We start from the raw sequence: 22,378 nt of genomic DNA, 5'->3' as shown, positions 1-22,378 counted from the left end.
ATGATCCTGAAAATAACAATCTGTAAGGGTGAATTCAATGGAACAATTCAAATCTTTTGTGATTTTTCCAAGAGACAATAGATTATAGTTTAAATTTGGCTCATGAAGGACAAAGTGTAAGGCCAACATGGGTGAAATGTGTACAGATCCTTGACCAACAACTGAGGAGAATGATCCATTAACTACCTTGATTTTCTATTTTCCTGAACATGTTAAGTTGCAGGAAAAAAGCTACATGGTGGTCATATGGTCTGAAACACTGAATCAATGTTCCAGGTATTGGGGTTATTTTAGAAGGAAATTGAAGCCTTTGTACCTGATTGAGCCATGGAACATGAATCTGAATTTGACAAAGGGTTTGCATTAGAATCCTCCAACTGGTTCAACAATTGTTTTAACTTCTCAATATCAGATTTATTGAATCCCAACTGTGCTGATTTTTCTTCAACAATAGCCATGTGATTGGCTTGTCCCAATCTAGTAGGCTGATTTCCCCCTTTGTTTTAGGTTTTGAGGCTGTCCATGTAGCTTCCAACACATGGCTCTTGTGTGTCTTGGTTTGTTGCAATAGTCATACCACATTTTATCCTTGTTCACTGGTTTCCTGTTGTCGCTTGCATTTTGATTTTGTTTGGCCACTGCTAGAGCAGAATTTTCTGTTATAAGACTTCCACAATTTTCAGTTTTTTCGCCCATTAATTCTTTGCGACTTTCCTCCCCACGGATGAGTGGAAAAGCTTCATCAAGATCAGGAAAAAGGTCTTACCCTAGTGTTCTTTTACATGCTTAATCAAATTCAGGATTAAGTCCCAACAAAAACTGAAAGACTCATTCCATTTCCAACATGTCCATCTTCTTTGAATCAGCAATAGATTCCATTTCCATGTTTTGGTAGAGATTTAACTCTATCAATAACCCTTTGAGAGAGTTATAGTATTCCGTGACACTTGAAGTCCCTTGCTTGGTAGTCATAATTTGTCACTTGATCTAAAAAACTTGGAAGGTGAAACCAACCTTTGAATAGGTTTTATTAACAGCCTCCCAAATGTCTTTAGCTGTGGGAGGAAGTAGATATGTCTTACTGATCTTAGGTTGCATGGAGTGTAGTAGCCAAGACATTACCATTGAGTTTTCTGCCTCTCAAATTTCATACTGAGGATAACTTTCAAGTGGTGGTCTTGTTGTCCCAATAACGTATTTGAATTTCCCTTTGTTGACAAAGCTTGTGGAAATAAATCGTCATTTTATTAAGGAGAAGATAGAAGAAGGGACGATTTCATTGGTTTACACTCCAACAATTCTCCAAACAGTAGACATTCTTACCAAGGCATTTTCTAGAACCAGCTTTGAGGACTTGAGATCTAAGTTGGGAATGATCAACATTTACAACCCAGCTTGAGGGGGAGTGTGGAAATCCGGAAGGTACAACTATGCATACAGCTATACCATATACCTGTACTGCTAGTTGTACCGTATACATGTACTGTTAGCTGTACCTCCAGCTGTACGTCCAATTGTACCGCATATAGTTGTTTCCTATTCTAATTTTATTTCCTGATTTTGTGATAGACTTTCTCCTAAAATCAAGGATTAGATTTCTTTTATGGAAAGATGACCTCAACCATGCATGTATAAATATCAATGCAATAATTAGTTTGAATAGAGCGAGAAAAATAAAAAGAAGGTTTTTCTCTTTCTCAAATTTCTTCATTAATAAAGTGGTTATTATATTCTATTTTGTTATAAAGACATGCAATATTAGTTATTAATAAAGTGGAGTTGGTAACATTTGTTATTAAATAGTTGATTCTTTGTTAACAATATTTTTTTGAACAAAAGCTTATAATTATCATTCCATGGACCATTTTTTTCTTCATATTTTTTGAATATTTTTTAATTCTCATGCCAATATTTCAGCTTGCCTTTACAAATTGGACTAGCACTATACTTGTTGTATACACAAGTCAAATTTGCTTTTGTTTCTGGGATCGCAATAACTATCTTGTTAATACCAGGTATTAAGTTCACTTGGAAACCTAATTCTTTAATGGGATCTTTTAGTGTATCATACATGGTTTGATTTCAATTTTTCTACGTTTTGCTTCCTTTTGTTCTAATATGCATGTTTGTGCATGTGGAAAATCACACACACACACATCAGCTTTGACACTTTCATTGCGGATCTAAATTGGATATATGTTCCATAATTGCTTGTTACTCAACATGAAAATGTATGTTTCTAATCTTAAATGTTTTTGCATTGGATGAAAACAATCATTCATAATTTTTAAGAAGGATCTCTCATCCATTTCTGCATTTCTTATAAGTAATGATATTTTTGCTTTTGACGTAGCCATACTAATAAAGCTTCAATGTTTGAGGTGCATGCATGCTAATACTCATGGATCTGGGAAGTTGGAAAATTAAAGGCATTGTCTTGTGTGATAATGTTCTTTTGCATTCCTGATCTAGGTCTCAATGTGGGCTGGGACATGAGAAAATAGGAGGATTTTCTTAGCTAGGATTGTGCAAAAAATAAGTCAAACATTAGCTAATACCTTTCTTAAGAGCAATAGGCAAGTCAAGATATAAGAATATAACAATGGGATCAACAGAGCATGATTCGTAAGAAATAATAGATAGCATAGGAAAAGGTTCAGAGTTATCCCTTATGTTTTCTAGAGGCATTATATTTGGATCAAGAGATTGACAATTTTTATCAATTTTAATCTCTTTGAGAATACACTTGTAGCTTACTAGGCTTTTTAGTTGCAATTTCCTTTTCCCCTATAACCAGTTGGCCAATAGCGGAATTTTTTTCATGATTGATTTCAACTATAGCCACGATGGAAGGTGGTTATAATGTAGGCACAAGATCGGTAGTAGGTCTTGGTGACACATCACCATCCTAAAATTGATCTTCCAGACCCTTACTCTCCCTTTAAAGAGAAGTTTGAGTAAAATAGGATTGGTGACCCAAAAAAGTGACATCTATAATAACAAAAACCTTCTTAGTTGGAGGATCAAAATATTCATACCCTTATTGAGTAGGAAAATAACCAAAGAGGATACTCTTTAAGTCACCTAGGTCACCTAAATTTAGGAAATTAGTGAATGCACTATCTATAAGAGCCTAAGAGCTAGAAGGTACACATGAAAGTTAGACTTGATTTGTCATTTTGTAAAGATGGTCAATCTGTTTTTTGCTAAAAGGAATCTTGGTTTCTATTGTATCTTGCATTCCACTGCCATTTTTTTCTCTAGGTTTTCTTTCCTTCCAATTTGTTGGCAAATATTATTTCCAGCACTTCTCTTTGGTGTGCCAAGGTGTCAGCGCTCATGCCCTCACCTACATTAAGCTGACTAAGGGTTTCATGGGTGGGTACCTTGCACCCATGAGGAATGCCTCGAGGGAAGATGCATGGTGATAGAGAGTTTGTCGCATCAGTTAGGCAAAAGGGTTGCAGCACTTGGGCAGGTGCATGGAGCCATACACATAGGTCACACGCACAGGCCACACGCCTAGGGTGTAGGCATGGGTTGCTCGCACAAGGCGTAGACATGGCCACATGTATGGGCTGTAAACATGGTTGTGCACACAATAGGTCATGCATGAGCGGGTGCGCACGCAATAGGCTGCGGACGCATGGCAGCTTGCACGGCAGGTTGCATACTCACAGGCTACATGCACGCATGGGACGCACTCATTGTAGCAAGAGGCTTTTTGGGAAAATTATGGATTTTTGGAATTATTAAAATAAATCCATTATTCCTCTTCAAGCATGGGTGATATCTCCTCCAAACACTTCTAAAATGGCTCGTAATGCTTTTTAAGGGTAAAGGGGGAGTGTAGGTGATTCAAGGTGAGGCATGGTGGATTGGGCGTGGCCATACCAAGGGGTCTTAGTGCAAGGCCTTTGACACAAGCAAGGCACCTGGGTCAAGCCTTGTTGGCATCCACACGTGGGCTCCACGACATGTGTGTCACCGATCAGGATAAAAAACCAGCATTCATCAAATTCTTATTGAAAATAAAACAGAGGTACAAACACTAATTTATACAAAGCAAAACGTGAAATAGGTCTTAATTCTAGGAATAATAAAATCTCCTAAGATTTTGTTGCTATTAATCAACAACATTTATTAAAAATTAAAAAAGTTAAATAACTTTCAAATAATAGTTGATTATTTGGCTACTGGTTTAAAACATAATCTGCCCATAATTAGAGTGATTTGATTTTATTTGAATTATCTTCTAATACTCCCCCTCAAGTTGGGCTCTACAAATTGAACATGCTCAGCTTGTCTATTAGCTGCTTGAATGATATTCTTGATAGTGCTTTGGTTAGTACATCTGCTACTTGTTTATTTGTTGGTACATAAACCATGCAAATTGTACTGTCTTCAACCTTCCCCTTATAAAGTGTTTGTCAACTTCTGCATGTTTAGTCCAGTCATGATGAACTGGGTTGTGTGATATGTTAATGGTTGCCTTATTGTCACAATACATCTTCATTGGCATCTCCTCTTTCATACCAATTTCTCTTAGAAGTTGTTTAAGCCATAGTAGTTTGCACATACCATGAGCAATAGCATGAAATTCCACTTTTGTGCTACTTCTAGCTACTACTGTTTGCTTCTTGCTCCTCCAAGTCACCAAGTTGCCCTACACAAAGGTGCAATAGCCTGAAGTTGATCTTGAGTCATCTATGGAACCTGCCTTGTCAACATTTGTGAACCCTTTAATGCTTCTTGTTTCATTTTTCCTGAATAATAATCCTTTACCTGGAGATTCTTTAAGATCCTATAGAATTCTATACACGGCTTCCATATGCTCTTCACAAGGAGCATGCATGTATTGGCTCACAACGCTTACTGCAAAAGGGATGTCTGGTCTAGTGTGGGAAAGATAAGTTAGCTTCCTTACTAGACGTTCATATCTTCTAGTGCTTTCTTTTTGTTCTTCAATCTTCTTTACCACATACATTGGAGTGTCCACAGGTTTACATCCTAGCATCCTGGTTTCCTTTAAGAGGTCTAGAATATGTTTTCTCTGGGAAACTGATATTCCACTTTGTTCCTTACCACTTCCATCCCTAGAATGTAACGTAGAGGTCTTGGATCTTTAGTTTCGAACTCAGTGGCCAACTTCCATTTTAATTATTCCATCTCCATTGGATCATTCCTGGTTGCTCTAATGTCATCCATGTAGACAATGAGAATAGTGATCTTACCATCATTATGATGATAAAACAAGGTATGATCAGATTGAGCCTGTGTATATCCATGCATCATGATGGCCTTGGTAAATCTCTCAAACCATGCATGGGGAGACTGTTTTTGCCCATAGAGATATTTTCTAAGTTTGCAGACTTTCTTTTCCTTCTTTCCTTGATCGAATCCAAGAGGCAATTTCATGTACACTTCTTCTTCTAGGTCTCCATTTAGAAAAACATTTTTGATGTCTAGTTGTTGAAGTCACCAATCTAGATTGGAGCAAGGGATAAAAGAACTCTTACGGTATTAAGTTTGGCAACTAGGGCAAACATTTCTTGATAGTCAATACCATAAGTTTGTGTGAATCCCTTAGCTACTAGCCCCGCCTTGTACCTTTGAATGATGACTTATATTTTACAGCAAACACTCATTTGCAGCATCTTTCCTTTGGGCTTGTCCACTAAATCCAAGATTCGGTTTTTTTCTAGAGCTTTCATTTCCTCCATCACAACTTCTCTCCATCAAGGATCTTGTAGAGCCTCATGAATATGTTTCGAAACTTCTTCTCCTGAAAGTCTGGAAATAAAAGCTTGAAATCGAGGTGAGAGATGATTTTATAACACAAACTTGGATATTGGGTGTTGAGTACATGACTGAACTTGTTTTATCATGGCTATAGGCAAATCAAGGTCACTTACCTCAGGAAGAACAGTTGGTTCTTATTCTTGATAACACTATTGGTCCATTTTGGTCTCTACTATTCCCGGGTTACACCTCCTTGAATAGACACAAAATTGTGGTTGTTGTAGTGAATCTCTCCCTAGCCTTGAATCTGTTTTTATTGTTGACACCCCAGGTTCGGCTGGGTTAGGTTGTTCTAGTTTGTCAGTTTCAAACATTGGCTGGTTAAGGAGGTGTTTTGGCTGTTTAAGTGGGTGAGAATGTTGGTTTAATAGCTGATCTAGTGATACAATTGGGTTATGCAACAAGTTTGGTCGTCGTTCAAGTGGGTAAGAAGACTGGTTCAATAGCTGTTCTAGTGATACAGCTAGGTTAGGCGGCCAGTTTGCTGGTTGTTCTAGTAGTAGGCTTAGCAATGATAATTCCCAAAAATTCTCTTTACCTACATTCTTCCCCTGAAGTGACTTTTTAGAGAAATAGCGTTGGTTCTCAAAATATGTAACATCCATAGTGATAAAGCATTTTCATTTTTGAAGAAAGTAACAACAATACCCTTTTGTGTGGCTGAATAACTAAGGAAGACACGGGCTAATGCTCTAGGATCCAGTTTGGTTTGATTTTGGTCAGGAACATGAACAAAGGCTTTACAACCGAAAACCTTAAGGAAGTTGGTTAATGGACCGAGTTTGTGGATAGAATTGAAGGAAGCTTTTTAACGGTGTTTGGTAATTGAGAACTCAGGTAGGCATACGATTTATGAGGTAACAGGCTGTAAGAATGAAATCCCCCAAAATTATTTTGGTATGTTTGTGGTAAACATAATGGATTGGGATACTTCCAATAAAAATGTCTATTCTTTCACCTACACACAACTTTGATGCATAATCCCTTTTTCTAACAAATAATTCCCGAGAATGGTGTTAAAATACTTTCCCCCATTATCCGTTCGTAAGACTTGGATTTTAGCACTAAACTAATTTTGAATCATTTGATAAAAAATTTTGAATGTTGGTTCTGCCTCATTTTTTTCTTTCAAGAGATATAGCCATATAGTTTGTGTGTGATCATCAATAAACTTGATAAACCACCTTTTGCCAATTAGACTTTGTAGATGTGAGGGACCCATATGCCACTATGTATCATTGCAAAAGGTTTGGATGCTTTGTAAGGTTTAGAAGGATAATTGGAGTGTTGATGTTTAGCAAATTGACAAATATCACACTGAAAAACATCTTTATTATTGAAAAGAGAAGGAAACAAATGTTTGAAATATTGAAAATTAGGATGGCCTAACCTAAAATGCCGTAACATTATTTCTTGTTGCTTAGTCTTAGAGGAAGATTCACAACCAACTGTTAGAGCTTGTCCATCCTTGGTATTGTATTCCTTGAGGTACTAGAGCCCTCCATATTCCTCAGCTCTGCCAATCCTCTTACCCAAAGTCATCCTGAAATTCACCGTGATTAGGCAAGAAATAGGCAACACAATTCTAATCTTTGTAAGTTTGCTAATAGACAACAGGTTACATGATAATTTTGGGACATGGAGGATATTGATAAGGGTTATATGAGGCCCTGAAATTATAGTACTAATCCCTGCAACACAGCAAGGGATCCATCTGCAATTTTGACTTTAATGTGTCTAGAACCTGGAGTATATGTAGAAAAAAGGCTTGCTCAACCTATCAGATGGTTTGTTCTCCCTGAATCTAAGATCTAAGGGTTGAATTTTTCTTTTGTTTCACTCAAATCAAACTGAAATGTACCTCTCTAGGCTAGGAATGATGAGTTAATGAGGCTTTGGAATGTATTAGTGCCTGATTATGCTGGTACTGAGGCTGAGGATGGTGTTAACAATTTGTAAAGCTGCTTAACTGCTCCTTGTTTAAGGAAATATTGACAGAATTCTCTCCTGGCTGTTGTTTAGTAGCTGAAGTGGTCTAATATCCCTTAGGTTCCCTCCTAGTGCCTTGGTTATGTCACACCTTAGATTTTAGACTTACAAATTAAATACTCAAATACAAAAAACTTTTAAAAAAAATGCTGAGTTTCAGGTAGAATTTAGTTCGAAAAGAGGATGTGGAAACCTGTTATTCCTGTGATAAACCCTTGAGGCCATTAATTAACAAAATATAATTTATTTCACATAAAGATAACCTATAAAATAATACTCTTTGTACATACCAAAACCCCATGGTTCACTAAGGGTAGCCCATACTACAAGTGTTCAAAAACAAACATTAATTACATAATTTCTTTGAAATGATTAAATCTTCCTATAATACAAAGGCAAAGCCTTAAAACTCTCTCAACATGAGCAACATAGTATCCAATCAACAAGACATGCAAAGCTCAAGCATTAACCCCAACAAGTGTCTTATGACCCACATCTAAAAGTGGAAGGATAGAGTGAATTCACAACTCAATAAGAAAGTTTATAATCATCCTATGCATATCCTTAAAAAATCTTGAATTAAACATATTGTAGAATGCATACTAAACATTTTATAACCATTAACAAATATGCAACAATGTCAAATATGCATGTATGTTGTTGATGGTTTCATTTCTACTTTGCTTCATCCATTCTCTCACACATGATAAACTACTAATCTCCACCAATGTACATATAAACCATCAATGCTCCAAAAGATGCGTGACCATAAATAATGACTATTCTAAGACTACCACCTAAGGATAAATCATAACCCGATTTTCTGGGGCTCATACCCAAAGACAGGACCAACATCGTGCCTTTTGGGACTACAACCCAAGGGCAAGACGAACCCCATGTCTTTAGGGACTAAAACGCTAGGGTTGGACCAACCCCATACATGCACATTAGAGTGTCTTCCTTAAGGGCTTTAGGGATTTTCACCCAAGGATCCACAATCCCATATAAACAATATATCAAAAGATAATGTCTGCTACTTCTCACATATACTTCCCACATACCAATCTATTCTTTGGATATTATATGTCATTGTTCCCTATAATTCTTCCATTATTCCCTATAATTCTTGCAATGTAACCATACCATAAAACATTTACATAATACTGAACTTATGAATCCTCATACCAATACATATCCAAACATCATTGCCACATTTTAAAACAATGAACTAAGAACACTATGGCATGTTGAGATACTTTATAAAAATCATATTAAAGATATGAATTTCCAATAAACACTTCAGGAATAGAAAACAAGGACACACAATAGAATGATATAAAATTCCCTACCTTACACTAACTTTTTCTTTGAAATTCTTCTATGTAGACAAGCCTTAGCTAGTACAAAGGAATTGAAAAAGAAAATACAATTTAGGTTTCCCAGCCATAAAAATTACACAATTAAGGCTTATGACATTTTTCTCTTATTACTAATTTTACTATTGCTAACCTTCATTACCATATTCTTTAATCTACAAACCTACAAGTTTTCAAATCAAATTTCAGGTGAATTAAAGAATCTTTTCTATGCATACAAATGTTTCCAATTAATTAGCATACACTAATTATTCTGATTCTCCTTAATCTCAATCTATTAGCAAGCTCAAATGCACAAATAAGCTTAATTAATCACCGAATTCATCAATCTATTCTTCAATTAAAGCAAACAAAACAAAGAAGCATGCAAATTCTTCAGTCAAAAGATACTTAAATTAAAATACTTAAAAACCTAGTTGCCTTTTATTTATAATTAAAACATGATTATAATTAATTAGACTCAGTTTTCAAACAAACTTTACCGTTAATTTGCTTCAAAAGACTATTTGGAATCCAAATCTACCAAAATTACTAATCTTCTCTTCTTGGTCACCTAGATTTTTTCACTTTCTCTCTTTAACTTCTCTTTCTAGCCCATTAGATTGCTGCGGAGAATGGGCTGAAAATGAGGACTCGAAGCCCTTATAAAGTGGTCCACAAGCAGTGACGAGGTGGCAATCTCTAAGGCTGCCACTAACCAAGTTCCAAAATTTGCACTTTAGGCCCTCTATTTATAGGTTCTTATGCTTTTACAGTTGCCACCAGTCCCTTAAGTCATCTTGATTATAAATAACCCCCATGAATCTAATACAAGTGTTTAAGTCGTTAATTAATCATACTTCACCTTAATCAAAGTTTAATTCATAATTAAACAAGATTAACTTTAAACTAGTTTTAGCTTTTAATTAAGCATGTTTAAGGTTAAGTATTAAGATAATCATTATTGTTTGTTTAGTTCATTACTACTAGATATTATAGGTTGTCTCTGAAATTCGGTGGTCTGCCATTTAGCTTCCAACAGTTTTCACGACTGTGATTGAATCTCTGATAGTGATCACACCAAAGGTTTTCGTTTCTTCTATTGTTGCGAGTATATCCAAGGGGACTATCATCTTTACGGGCTACCAGGGCTGAGTTATTAGCAGTAGTATTGCCAGGAATAGTAGTTTTTACCTTACCAAGCATCACATGTTTGCGTGTCTCCTCTCTCCTCACCTCTGCAAAGATTTCTTCAATCACTAGAAGTGGTTTTGTTCTAAGAAGTCAACCTTGAACCTCATCCATTTCCTTGTTGAGCCTCGCTAAGAGGTCATAGATCCTTTCCTTATTAATTTGAGCTTTGTATCTTTCACAGTTTGCAGTGCAGCTCCATTTGCAGTCATCCTCTAAGTCCAACTCTTGCCATATTTTATTGAGTGATGTGAAATACACAAACATGTTTGAATCTCCATGATTTAAATTTCTGGCCATTTCTAAGTCAGAATATACAAGATTTAGAGAGTCTTAAATCTTTTTTTACAGTAGGATAATAGAGATAATTGCTTTGTACTTCAGTCATGGAGTTTACCAACCAAGACATCACAATCGAGTTATTAGCGTCCCATGTTGGGTAAGTTGGGTTGTTTTCGCTGGTTCAGTAATGGTGCCATTCAGGTACCTTAGCTTGCCACAGCCTTGAACCACCATTAGCACTACACTTGACCATGGCAAAAAAAATTTCCCATTCAATTTTTTTGTTGTAATTTGTAGCGGAGCATTTTCTGAGGTTAAGACAGTGGGAGCAATTGTAGGAGGTGTCTGAGAAGTGTCGGACGACTCTTCTGAGAGACTACCCCTGCTTGCTCCAGTGATGGCTATTTTTTTTTTTTGATAGGTAAATAGAGCTTGTATTAGAAGCGCTTAGAAGCGATGAAAATAATACAAACGAAGTATACAATCAAAACGCCAAAAAAGCTAGGCAAAGAAAACAAAAAAAACCTTTCCCCTAGCTAGACATATAGCCATTCTATAAAGTCAATCATAGACAAAGTATGATCCTCTATAAACACCCTAGCCCAATTTACAAGAGTATACAAAAGGAATGTTTTAAAGCTTGGTTCGACCGTTCGATATCATTGAAAGCTCTTTCATTTCTTTCCTTCCATAAGGTCCACAATAAGCATAAATGGGTAGCCCTCCTAGCCTTCTCCCTCATCTTACCCACAAAGGCATCATGCCAACCAAGCAAATTCCTTTTAATCGAAGAATGCAAAACCTGTTGCACACCAAAAAGGGAGAAAATCAAACTCCAAAGCATTGTAGCCTTTTTAAAAAACAAGAATAAATGATCACTAGCTTCCTCTTTATCTTTACTCAAGTAGCACCTATTTGGCATATTCCATCCCCTCTTTTTGAGTTGGTTGATGGTCAAAATTTTGTTCCTAGACATTTCCTAAACAAAAAAACTCACCCTCATAGGAGCCCAAGACTTCCAAATAAGACCCCAAGGAAAAGGGTCACTATAAGCCCTTGTGAAGGAGCGGTAGAGGGATCTAACAGAGAAAATGTCCAGCGATGGCTATTTTAGCCATTGTTTTTTCTGAACTAAAAGTCGGCCGACTTTGATACCATGTCACAGATCAGGAGAAAAAACCAACATTCACCGAATTCTTATTGAAAATAAAACAGAGGTACAAGCCTTAATTTGTACAAAGCAGAATGTGAAATAAGCCTTAATTCTAGAAATAATGAAATCATATCTCCTAAGATTTTGTTGCTATTAGTCAACAACATTTATTCAAAATTAAAAATGTTAAATAGCCTTCAAATAATAGTTGATTATTTGACTATTGGCTTTAAACAAAATTTGCATATAATTAGAATGATTTGATTTTATTCGAATTATCTTCCAACAATGTGGTGGTGTGCAACCCATGGCTGCAATGCAATAGTGTGTGGGGTGGACTCCCCTCCCAACAGTGGCACGAGGGCACAATGCCTTGTGTGTGGCAGCTTAAAGAGCCAAGGGCGCAATGCCTTCTGCAAGGCGGCTTGAAGAGCAATGGGTGTAACACCATGGCCTGTTGCTTGGATGCAGCAGCAACAAAGCCGGCTAAAGACACGATGTGGGATGCTACACATGAGGGCGCAATGCCTTGTGCATGGATTAGGAGTCATGGGCGCAATGCCATGACTCGGTGTTGCACCAAGAAAGGATGAGACATGGCATGGTGTCATAACAACAAGAAGATGAGGCGCGAGCTTCAAACATGAGCAAGGGGTGATAGTGACCCTTGCTAAAGCACACACCCATGGGTGCAATGACATAGGGTGTGGGCATGGAGACAGATGGTTGCCTTGGCTTGGATGAAACTTGGAGGTCCAGACCAAGAAGAGGGCTTGGCATGCATAGGAGTTGCTAAAGCCTTGGCATAGATGTAACTCTAATGTGTGGACCAAAGGAGAACTTGGAAGGCACACGAGCTATATATAGATGCATGGGCAGCAACATGAGGGTAGAGACTCCTGATGCACAAGACTTCTAGTTAGGATGGGAAGTAGAGTCCTGATGCATGAGGAGATGGAGTCCTGAGGCATGCGAACTCGAGATTGAGTAGTAGTCTTACTTCTATTGTAATTATAATTTTAGTTTGAGTAGGACTTACAATCCTGGTGGAAGTGGTTAGTGCCACAACCTATGAGAAAGAGCCCTAGTAGAACTAGGATGAGGAGTCCTAGTCCAACAAAGAGTGGGTGGCAACCACTTTAGAAAAGGGGGATGAGAGAGCCTCCTTGATACATACATTCACACAATCAGAGGGATCTAGAGAGGGAGATCTAGTGAGAGCATGAACTTGCTAGTGCTATTGTGGGAGTCTTGCTAATTTGTGTCTTGTATTCTTATTTAGTGTATCAATAAAATAAAAGGTGGGGTTGGTGTCCTGTAATTTGGTGTGTGCTTGTGTGGGTTCCTTGATTTAATCTCGTGTGGGTATTGGAAGGTTGGCTTAGAGGGGAATCTAAGCGCCGCATGGACACAAAAAATTATACGGGAGTTTTTGTGCCTGTGACACATGGCCTGTTGCAATAATCACACCAGACCTTGGCCTTTTCATTAGGATTCTTCGATATTTGGGCTACAGTTCTTTGATTGTATGCTGCTGCAGCGGTTTTATTGGTTAGTGCAGTAAAATTAAGTGTTGAATTCTCACTGTTGGATATATTTTTTCCCATCATCATTCATCACTCCGCTATGACTTTCTTCTTTTCTAACCTCAAAGAATGCAATACTGATTGAGAGGGATGGCTTATTTCTTGATATTGAGCACTGTCCTCAACACAACCATTCAAGGTCATAGAATAGGTCAAGTTCCTGCTACAAACTTTGCAACATATTGTAATATCTTGTTACATACGTCTTCCCATGTATTGTATTTTTATCTTCATTTTCAACTCATAAACTTTTGAGGAATTGCCCAAGTCAAGGTATGTCTCACTCACTGCATCCTATAGTTGTTTGGTAGTGCTGAGATTCATATATGTTTGGCTGCACTCTGATTCCATCGAGTTAATGAGCCTTGATAAAAATCATAGAATTCCTAGCATCTTAGACATGGTATGCATGATCCTCTGATTTTGGGGCCTTTTTTCTCTAATCAAATAGCTAATCTTACCCTTTCCTCTGATGAACAGCTTCACGAATTGTGACCATCATAAGAAATTCTGTCCATTTAATCGATGAGTTGTGAGATGCAGGATTGGACTTTCAGCAGCCCCAGTTGACGAAATCTGACCATTCTGAGAAGTCTGAATGTTAGAGGTGACCCCCAAGGTTTCATCAGAAGATGCTCTAGATATTGTACAGAGAAGAATTAAAGATGAATATATTGCAGAACCTTGGGGGATTCCTCTAATATATTGCTTCTACATATTAGACTTCTCATATCATCTTTTCTAGAGAATATGGTAAGGACGTTGAAGGTCTCTGTGGAGAGGAAGACCTTCTTGGTTAGGTTGGAAGGCGAGCACGAAGGAAATTGGTGCTCAATTACAGAGCACAACAAAGGCTCTGTTTATGTCTTAGGTTTTGAAAAGGAAGAAGTCGGGTGGTTGATCGAACATTTGATGAAAGCCATCGAAATGAAGAGTCACTTGGGGTTCAAAAGAAAGTACAGGGGAAAATTCTGCGTCCATTTGATGAAAGTATGCTTTAACAACCATGGAGGGTTCATAAGGATTTTGGAGTTCGCTACCAACAGAAAACCAACTTTTCTGGTTATTCCTGAGGGCGAGAAGGGTAGAGGATGGGAGAATCTAAAAAGCGCGTTGTCTTCATTGCCGATGGTCCCCCCCTAGAATGTAGATGAAAAAGGAAGACAATACAGAGTAGAAAGGTTTATCCATAGTCACTTGGGTCCTCTATACCGATCTTTTGTGAACGTAGTCAGAGATGAAGGACCAAGGAGAGGTGGACTTGTTCCTGTTGGGAGGTGGGCGTGAGCCGTGGTGTGTGAATGCAATGCAGATAGTGTTAAATGGGTTGAGGTTGGGCGAGCTGTGGCAAGAAGGTTAGGGAAGAAAGGAGTGGCTACGAGTGTGCTCTTCTCAGGCGGAAAAGGAGTTTTTTTTGTAGAAACGATAGAGGAAACTCTTTTTCTCCAGGATTTAAGGATTCTTAAGATTGAGGGAGGGAATACAGTCCAGTTGAGAAGGTGGTCGCCAAAGGAAAATTCAGAAGTTGAGGGGAAGTTCAGAGGAGGTTGGATAGATTTACGGGGTTTGCCATTTCATCTCTGGTCTGAGTTACATCTGAAGAAAATAGTGGAGCAGTGGGGGACGGTGACTGAAGTTGATTGGGGAACGTTGAAATTGTTTGATCTTAGCAAGGCGAGGGTAAGAATTGCAATGAAGGATCGGTCAGTTCTCCCAACTTTGATCGAGGTGATAGACGGGGATTGGGTGTTTACTATTTTTGTTGCAGTGGTCAGAATTGAGGAGGTTAGGAGAGGCAAAGTAATGGGTGAGTCAACTTGGGAGGTGTTTGAATCTCACTCGGGGACAGATGGTGGAAGGCAGGAGGAGAGAGATAGATCAACGGTTGGAGGTAGTTTTCGTGTTGAGGAAGCTGACAGAAAGAAGAAGGGAGGAGAAAGGAGTTTGGCTGAAGTTCTTCCAGTGGGGACACGTGGTAAGAGTGGTCAGGTTGTGGGGAACAGCTGGTTCAGTTTGAATTCAAAAAAACTGAACTTTGGGCTAGTTGGGACAGAGATGGCGGGCGTAGCTATGGCCAACGGGGACGAGGCCTTCTCAGATGAGAATGGTCGGGCCTTTGAGAGAAAGGCCCAGTCTCTTCCCAAATCTAGCCCACTAACTGTTGCAAAAGTGGGTTGTAACTTAAAAGGCCCGTTGAAGTTGGTCAAAGGAACAGGAGAAAAGAAGTCCTTTGAAAAGCAGGGTTCGTTACAAAGTGAAGAAGTTTTTGCAGTCGGAAAGGGGAAAGGAGTATCTGTTGATCCTGTTGTTCAAACGAGAGGCTCCGCAAAGAAGAAAGTGAAGTTTGGTTCAAAGAAGCTGTGGACTACCCTATTTCCTCCAACTTCTAATCGACGACAAGGATTTTGAAGTCATAGCGAGCCTCTTTTGCTAAGGGAAGCCATTGTCAGATAGCGAAGAGCTTCCAAAGGAGGAGCCTTTTGGGACGGGAGCTCAATGGGAACGAAGATTCAGTGCGAGTCCTATCATTTTTTGCCGATCGCCAAGGATTTGAAAGCGGTGTTCGGGGGAAGGGGCTTCGTCGTCTAGAGGCGAAGAGGCTGTGTGCAAACCCTTGTTTGAAGAAGAGAGAGAAGGATTTTTGGGTCTAGTGGGGTCCGATTTTCGTGGTTCTTCAGTCACGTTTTTGCCTTCAAATCTAGAAATCAGAGGTAAAGGGCTCAACTTTATGGGGAATTGTGGAATGTCCGTAGCGGAAAACTTGGAGGTAAACTCGTCCTCACCTTCTCTGTCACCCTGGTCTTCTTTTCCCACTTCTTCTGGTTTGGCACTTCCATTTCTGAGTCCTTTTGCTCTTGATCTCCCTAGTTCAGTCATTCAGTGGAAAATCGAGTAATTTCTGATTTTTTTTCCAAAAAAGACGATGATAGTTCTTTATGTCAAAATTTTGTTGGCAATTCTAACCTTGTTGTGGTGGAGTCCCAGTCTACTTATTCAAACCAGTTGCCCGAGAGTTTCGACCCCATTAAGTCTAAACCCATTTTGCCTATTGAGGTTTCCAACCTGGTTATAGTTAGTCAGGGTGATGTTGTGGTTTCCCTATCGGGCGAGTTCCAAATTGAAAGCCTGTCTCCCAGGAAAATGGCTAAAGTGCATGAGGTTTTAAGCTCTCTGGATATTAAGGTATATTCTAGGAGGAAGAGCAGATGTTCTACAGGTTTGTGAGACCTATTGGAACTGGTTTGGGGGTGTAGGGTCTGTGAGGTTTTTCCATGAAAATAATTAGTTGGAATACTAGAGGTTTGGGATCAAGGAAAAAGCGAAGGGTGGTTAAAGATTTTCTAAGGTTAGAGAATCCGGATGTAGTGATGATCCAGGAAACAAAAAAGATGGAGTGTAATAGAAGGTTTGTGGGTAGTGTTTGGACGGTCAGAAATAAGGAATGGGCTGCTCTTCCAGCGTGCGGGGCTTCAGGTGGGATTTTGACTATTTGGGACTCTAAAAAATTGCACAGTGAGAAGGTGGTAATAGGATCCTTTTCGGTCTCAATCAAGTTTGCTTTGGATGGATGCGGACCTCTATGGCTGTCTGTAGTTTATGGCCCAAATAGTCCCTTACTTAGGAAGGATTTTTGGTTGGAGTTGTTTGACATTTTTGGTCTATGTTTTCCGTTATGGTGTGTGGGCGGTGATTTTAATGTCATAAGCAGAAGTTCAAAAAAATTGGGAGGTTCTAGTCTAACTTCAAGCATGAAGGACTTTGATGGTTTTATAAGAGAATGTGAATTGCTTGACCCACCTTTACGGAATGCACCATTCACTTGGTCAAACATGCAAGAGTCTCTCGTGTGTAAAAGATTGGACCGATTTCTTTACTCAAATGAGTGGAAGCATTCCTTTCCTCAAAGCCTTCAAGAAGTTCTTCCTAGAAGGACATCAAATCATTGGCTGATAGTTTTGGATACCAACCCGTTCAAGTGGGGCTCAACACCTTTTAGGTTTGAGAATATGTGGTTGCAACATCTCGGTTTCAAGGAGTGCTTTAGAAGTTGGTGGAGAGGTTTTCAAGGAACTGGGTGGGAAGGTCACAAGTTCATGAGGAAATTACAATTTGTTAAGGCCAATTTGAAAAAGTGGAATAAGGTTTCTTTTAGAGTGCTAAATGAAAGGAAAAAAAGCATCCTGAATGAAATAGCTAACTTTGATGCCATTGAGCAAGTAGGGGGTCTCACTTCTGAACTTTTAGTTTAAAGAGCTTTAAGAAAAGGGGAGCTAGAGGAATTAATTTTGAGAGAAGAAATTCATTGGAGACAAAAAGGTAGGGTGAAATGGGTTAAGGAAGGGGATTGTAACTTAAAGTTTTTTCATGAAGTGGCTAATGGCAGGCAAAATTGGAAATTTATCAAGGTGTTGGAGAATGAAGGAGGATTAATGTTGAATAATTCAGAGAGCATCACAGAGGAGATTTTACTTTACTTTGAAAAGCTCTACTCGGGTCCTATTAGAGAGTCTTGGAGAGTTGAAGGCTTAGATTGATCCTTTATATATGAAGAGAGTGCATCTAGGTTGGACTCCCCTTTTACTGAAGAAGAGATTTATAAGGCCATTTTTTAGTTGGATAGGGATAAGACACTGAGTTCTGATGGCTTTACCATTGCAGTGTTTCAAGATTGTTGGGATGTGATCAAGGAGGATTTAGTGAGAGTGTTTGCAGAGTTTCACAGAAGCGGGATTATCAATCAAAGCACTAATGCCTCCTTCATAGTTCTGTTGCCCAAAAAAAGCATGACAAAGAAAATCTCAAACTTTAGACCTATTAGCCTGATCACTAGTCTTTACAAGATAATAGCCAAAGTGTTATCAGGGCGTCCAAGAGGGGTACTACACGAAACTATCCATTCTACTCAAGGCGCTTTTGTTCAAGAGAGACAAATATTGGATGTAGTTCTCATAGCCAATGAGATAGTGGATGAGAAAAGACGTTCAGGTGAGGAAGGAGTCGTTTTCAAAATCGACTTTGAAAAGGCTTACGACCATGTGAGTTGGGATTTTTTGGATCATGTGTTGGAGAAGAAGGGGTTTAGTCCTAGATGGAGGAAATGGATGAGAGGCTGTTTGTCCACGCTATCTTTGGCAGTCTTAGTGAATGGAAACGCTAAAGGGTGGGTCAAGGCATCTAGAGACTTAAGACAAGGTGACCCTTTATCCCTTTTTTTGTTTACTTTAGTCGTAGATGTACTAAGCAGGATGTTATTGAGAGCAAACGAAAAGAAATTCGTTGGAAGGTTTCAAGGTGGGTAGGAACAATACAAGGGTGTCCCATTTGCAATTTGCAAATAATGCCATTTTCTTTTCTAACACTAGTGAGGAAGAATTGCAGACTCTTAAGAGTTTGTTGCTAGTGTTTGGGCATATTTCTGGGCTTAAGGTTAACCTTGACAAGAGTAATATTTATGGCATCAATCTTGAATAAAATCATCTTTCTAGGTTGGCCGAGTTGCTTGATTGCAAGGCTTTTGGTTGGCCTATACCCTACCTGGGTCTTCCTTTGGGAGGAAATCCCAAGGCTTGTGGCTTTTGGGATTAAGTGATTGAAAGAATCTCAAGAAGATTAGATGGGTGGCAAAAGGCTTATTTATCTTTTGGAGGTAGGATAACTCTTATCCAATCTTGCCTCACCCACATGCCTTGCTACTTCTTTTCTTTATTTAAGATACCCGCTTCAGTGGCTGCAAAAATTGAGAGATTGCAAAGGGATTTTTTATGGTTAGGGGTTGGGGAAGGTAAAAGAGATCATTTTGTCAGTTGGGATGTAGTGTGTAAGCCAAAGGCAAAAGGGGGTTAGGGATTTGGGAAGATTGCTCTAAGGAATGTCGCTCTCTTAGGGAAATGGTTGTGGAGGTACCCTATGAAGGGTTCAACTTATGGCATCGGGTTATTTTAAGCATTTATGGATCACACTCTAATGGTTGGAATGCCAACTCTATAGTCAGATGGTCACATCGTTGTCTTTAGAAGGCTATTGTACAAGTCTTTCAGGAGTTTTCCAAGTTTATTCAGTTTATGGTAGGAGATGGGGAAAGAATTCGATTCTGGGAAGACTTGTGGTGGGGGCACCAACCTTTGGGATCCCAATATCCAAGACTATTTAAAGTAGTCACGGATAAAAATATTCTTATTTCTTCAATTCTCGGTTCTACTTGTCCCTTCTCTTGGAACTTTAATTTTTGCCGCAACCTATCCGATTATGAGATAGAAGTTTTAGAGGGCCTCATGCGGTCACTTGGTTGTTTGCATTTGTCATCTTCGGTTTCAGATGCGAGATCCTGGTCTTTATCTTCTTCAGGGCTTTTTACAATTAAATATTTCTTTCTTGCCTTATCCCAATGTTTTGGTTCTCCTCCAGTTTTCCCTTCTAAGCTCATTTGGAATTCTCAAGTTCCTTTCAAAATCAAGTCCTTTGTCTGGTTGGTGGCACATAAGAAGGTAAATACTAATGACTTACTACAATTGAGAAGACCCTACAAAGCTCTTAGTCCTGATATTTGTAAGTTGTGCATGAGGCATGGAGAATCAGCAGATCATCTTTTCCTACATTGTTCTTTGACGATAGAGTTGTGGCACAGATTATTTCAGTTAGCCAAGACAAATTGGGTTCATTTCCGACATGTTGTCCATCAATTACAATGGTTTTAGTTTATCTAAGAAAGAGATAGTTTTGTGGCAAGTTGCGTGTATTGCTATAATTTGGGTTGTGTGGCGGAAAGAAATGCAAGGATTTTTGAGGATAAAGCAAGGAATTCAAAGAATTTTTAGGATTCTATTCATTTCCTTGCTTCTCTTTGGGCTTTTTGTTCCAAGGTTTTTAAGGGGACTCCCCTTAATGTGTTACAACTTGATTGGCTAGCGACATGTAATTCCTTTGGGTTGGTCTAGTCTAGAGAGTTTGTTCGTTATTATATTGTTTTTTCTTGTTTTTGTATTCTTGTAGTTTAGTTTTCTTTGGTGGGAGGATTCCTCATCCTTCTCTTGTACTTCTTTTTTCTATCAATATATTCCTTTGTCGTTTCCTATCAAAAATATTGCTTCTTCAGAATTGGTACACGAACCAGATTGAGGAAAAAAAACAAGAAATCTAGAATGTAGACTAGATTTAGAAACATTAAAACAATCTGGTGGAAGACCAGATAAACTGTGAATTTTTTTGAGTGGTTAGCCAAAAACACTCAAAAGTCCATCCTAGGGGTTAGTGCGGCTTTGATACCATGAAAACAAAGATGAATTTTTTTATTTTAATTATTGAATGAATTTCGGGATCTACAATTTTATTTATAAGTACAATGGTCTAAATCTATTTAAGGGAATAACCTATTTATAGGAAATAATTAAAATTCAAATTCAAAGAATACAATATTCTAAATATAATCTCCTAATTTTCATTGATGAATTTGAACCAATCTTTCCACATGCCTCTATCACACCAAAATTATTCTCTAAATAATTTTGAATAATGGTAATAGCTATCTTACAAAGCAAGAATCCTAAAGGAAATAAAATACGAATTGAAGTAGACAAACATTTCAAGAAGCCTAAAGGATAAAATTCTAGTTGAAGTAAATAAAATAATTCAAGAATCCTAAAAGAAAAAAAATACTAGCTGAAATAGAAAACTGTGGTGAGTAAAATAAGTTTTCTAATTTTGATGGGAATTGAAATCCCAGTCTTAATGTAAATATGAATCCTCTTATTCCTATGTTTACGCCAATAATAAATGTGAAATGGATGATCTTGATCTGCATAATATTATTTATGTTCAAGTTATATGGTCTTTTTAAGTTTTACTACTCATGCCTGATTTTAGCATTGTGTGAGCATTAAATTCATTTTCATTGCTTCATAACATGGGCTTTCAGCTTCTGCACTAGGCAATGCTAAGTTTTCCATGGTTCCTTGGAAATGATATGTGATAACTAAACGCTAATACCAGGCTACATATGTTTGATATAATGATGTTTTCATTCTAGAAGAATTCCACATGCATTTTGCTTCAAACTTGTTGATATTTCTCATATGTTCCTTTCTTCATTTTGTTGCTTAATTCTTCTGTGACCAAATATATTTCTCATGATATTAAACTTTCTTATGTACAGTGAACAAATGGATCTCCAAATTGATTGCCAGGGCCACTGAAAAAATGATGAAGAAAAAGGATGAGAGGTATATATTGTTTTTGTTTTTTCATTATTACACTCCATTTAGTTTATAAAATGACTTTTAGATTTTATTTTTCTCCAATGTTTCTGTTCCACTCTTGTTTTGCTTGCCCAAGATACTTGAATACTTATCGATTCTTAGAGTAATGAAACAAATTATAATGATTAGTTGACTGTAATGTGCACTTGTTATACTTCTGTCATGAAAATGGTTGCATTATGTTGACTAAATCTGGTAGGTTCTTTCAACGCTTATCCAGCCCTTACATTTTAAAAAGAAAAGGCTATATTTGGACCATTTTAAAATTTATGTTTGAGGTCTTAATTATGTAATGTTCTTTTTCTTCTTATTTTATTATTGAAACCAATGGCTGCATTCACCATATTTTAGTCAACCTTGAAGTCTTTATCAACTTCCAAATTGATTGGACAAAGTTTGTTTGGTTGCATTCTGTTGGATTTTTGATCAACTACATTTCAATTGCAGCTAATTGGCTAGAGTTGATTTTGGTGGATGTAGATAACTACAAAATAATAATATAATTATTCCAGACAGCTGAGGTGCATTTATATGGGCACCATCACTCAGGTGATAGAGAGAGACAATCGTGAAGATAAAACAAGTAAGAAAGATAAAAAAACACTTCCATTTGAAAGCCAAAAAAAAAAAACATTTTGCTTGTTATCAAATCTATGCTACAGGGAAAAATACAAAAGTGTAATTTAATTAATAATATTGCTTACATATACCAAAAATAAACATGTGAACCTATGATAGATAGTTGATATGAACAGATGAGTTGAACAA

General features: G+C 37.9%; 1 protein-coding gene across 3 annotated transcripts in view; it reads left to right on the top strand.

Annotated features, from left to right (window-relative positions):
- Positions 1 to 22,378, top strand: part of LOC117922196 (ABC transporter C family member 13) — a 159,928-nt gene that overhangs the window by 77,944 nt on the left and 59,606 nt on the right. For all 3 annotated transcript variants that reach the window (XM_034840242.1, XM_034840241.1, XM_034840243.1), the window contains 2 exons: positions 1,918 to 2,015; positions 21,508 to 21,574. In XM_034840242.1, the coding sequence (XP_034696133.1) occupies positions 1,918 to 2,015; positions 21,508 to 21,574 (165 nt within the window). The remainder of the gene's footprint in view (positions 1 to 1,917; positions 2,016 to 21,507; positions 21,575 to 22,378) is intronic.

This window comes from Vitis riparia, chromosome 9, assembly GCF_004353265.1.
Source record: "Vitis riparia cultivar Riparia Gloire de Montpellier isolate 1030 chromosome 9, EGFV_Vit.rip_1.0, whole genome shotgun sequence".
Lineage (NCBI taxonomy): Eukaryota > Viridiplantae > Streptophyta > Magnoliopsida > Vitales > Vitaceae > Vitis > Vitis riparia.
This window is presented reverse-complemented; position numbering and strand designations above follow the sequence as displayed.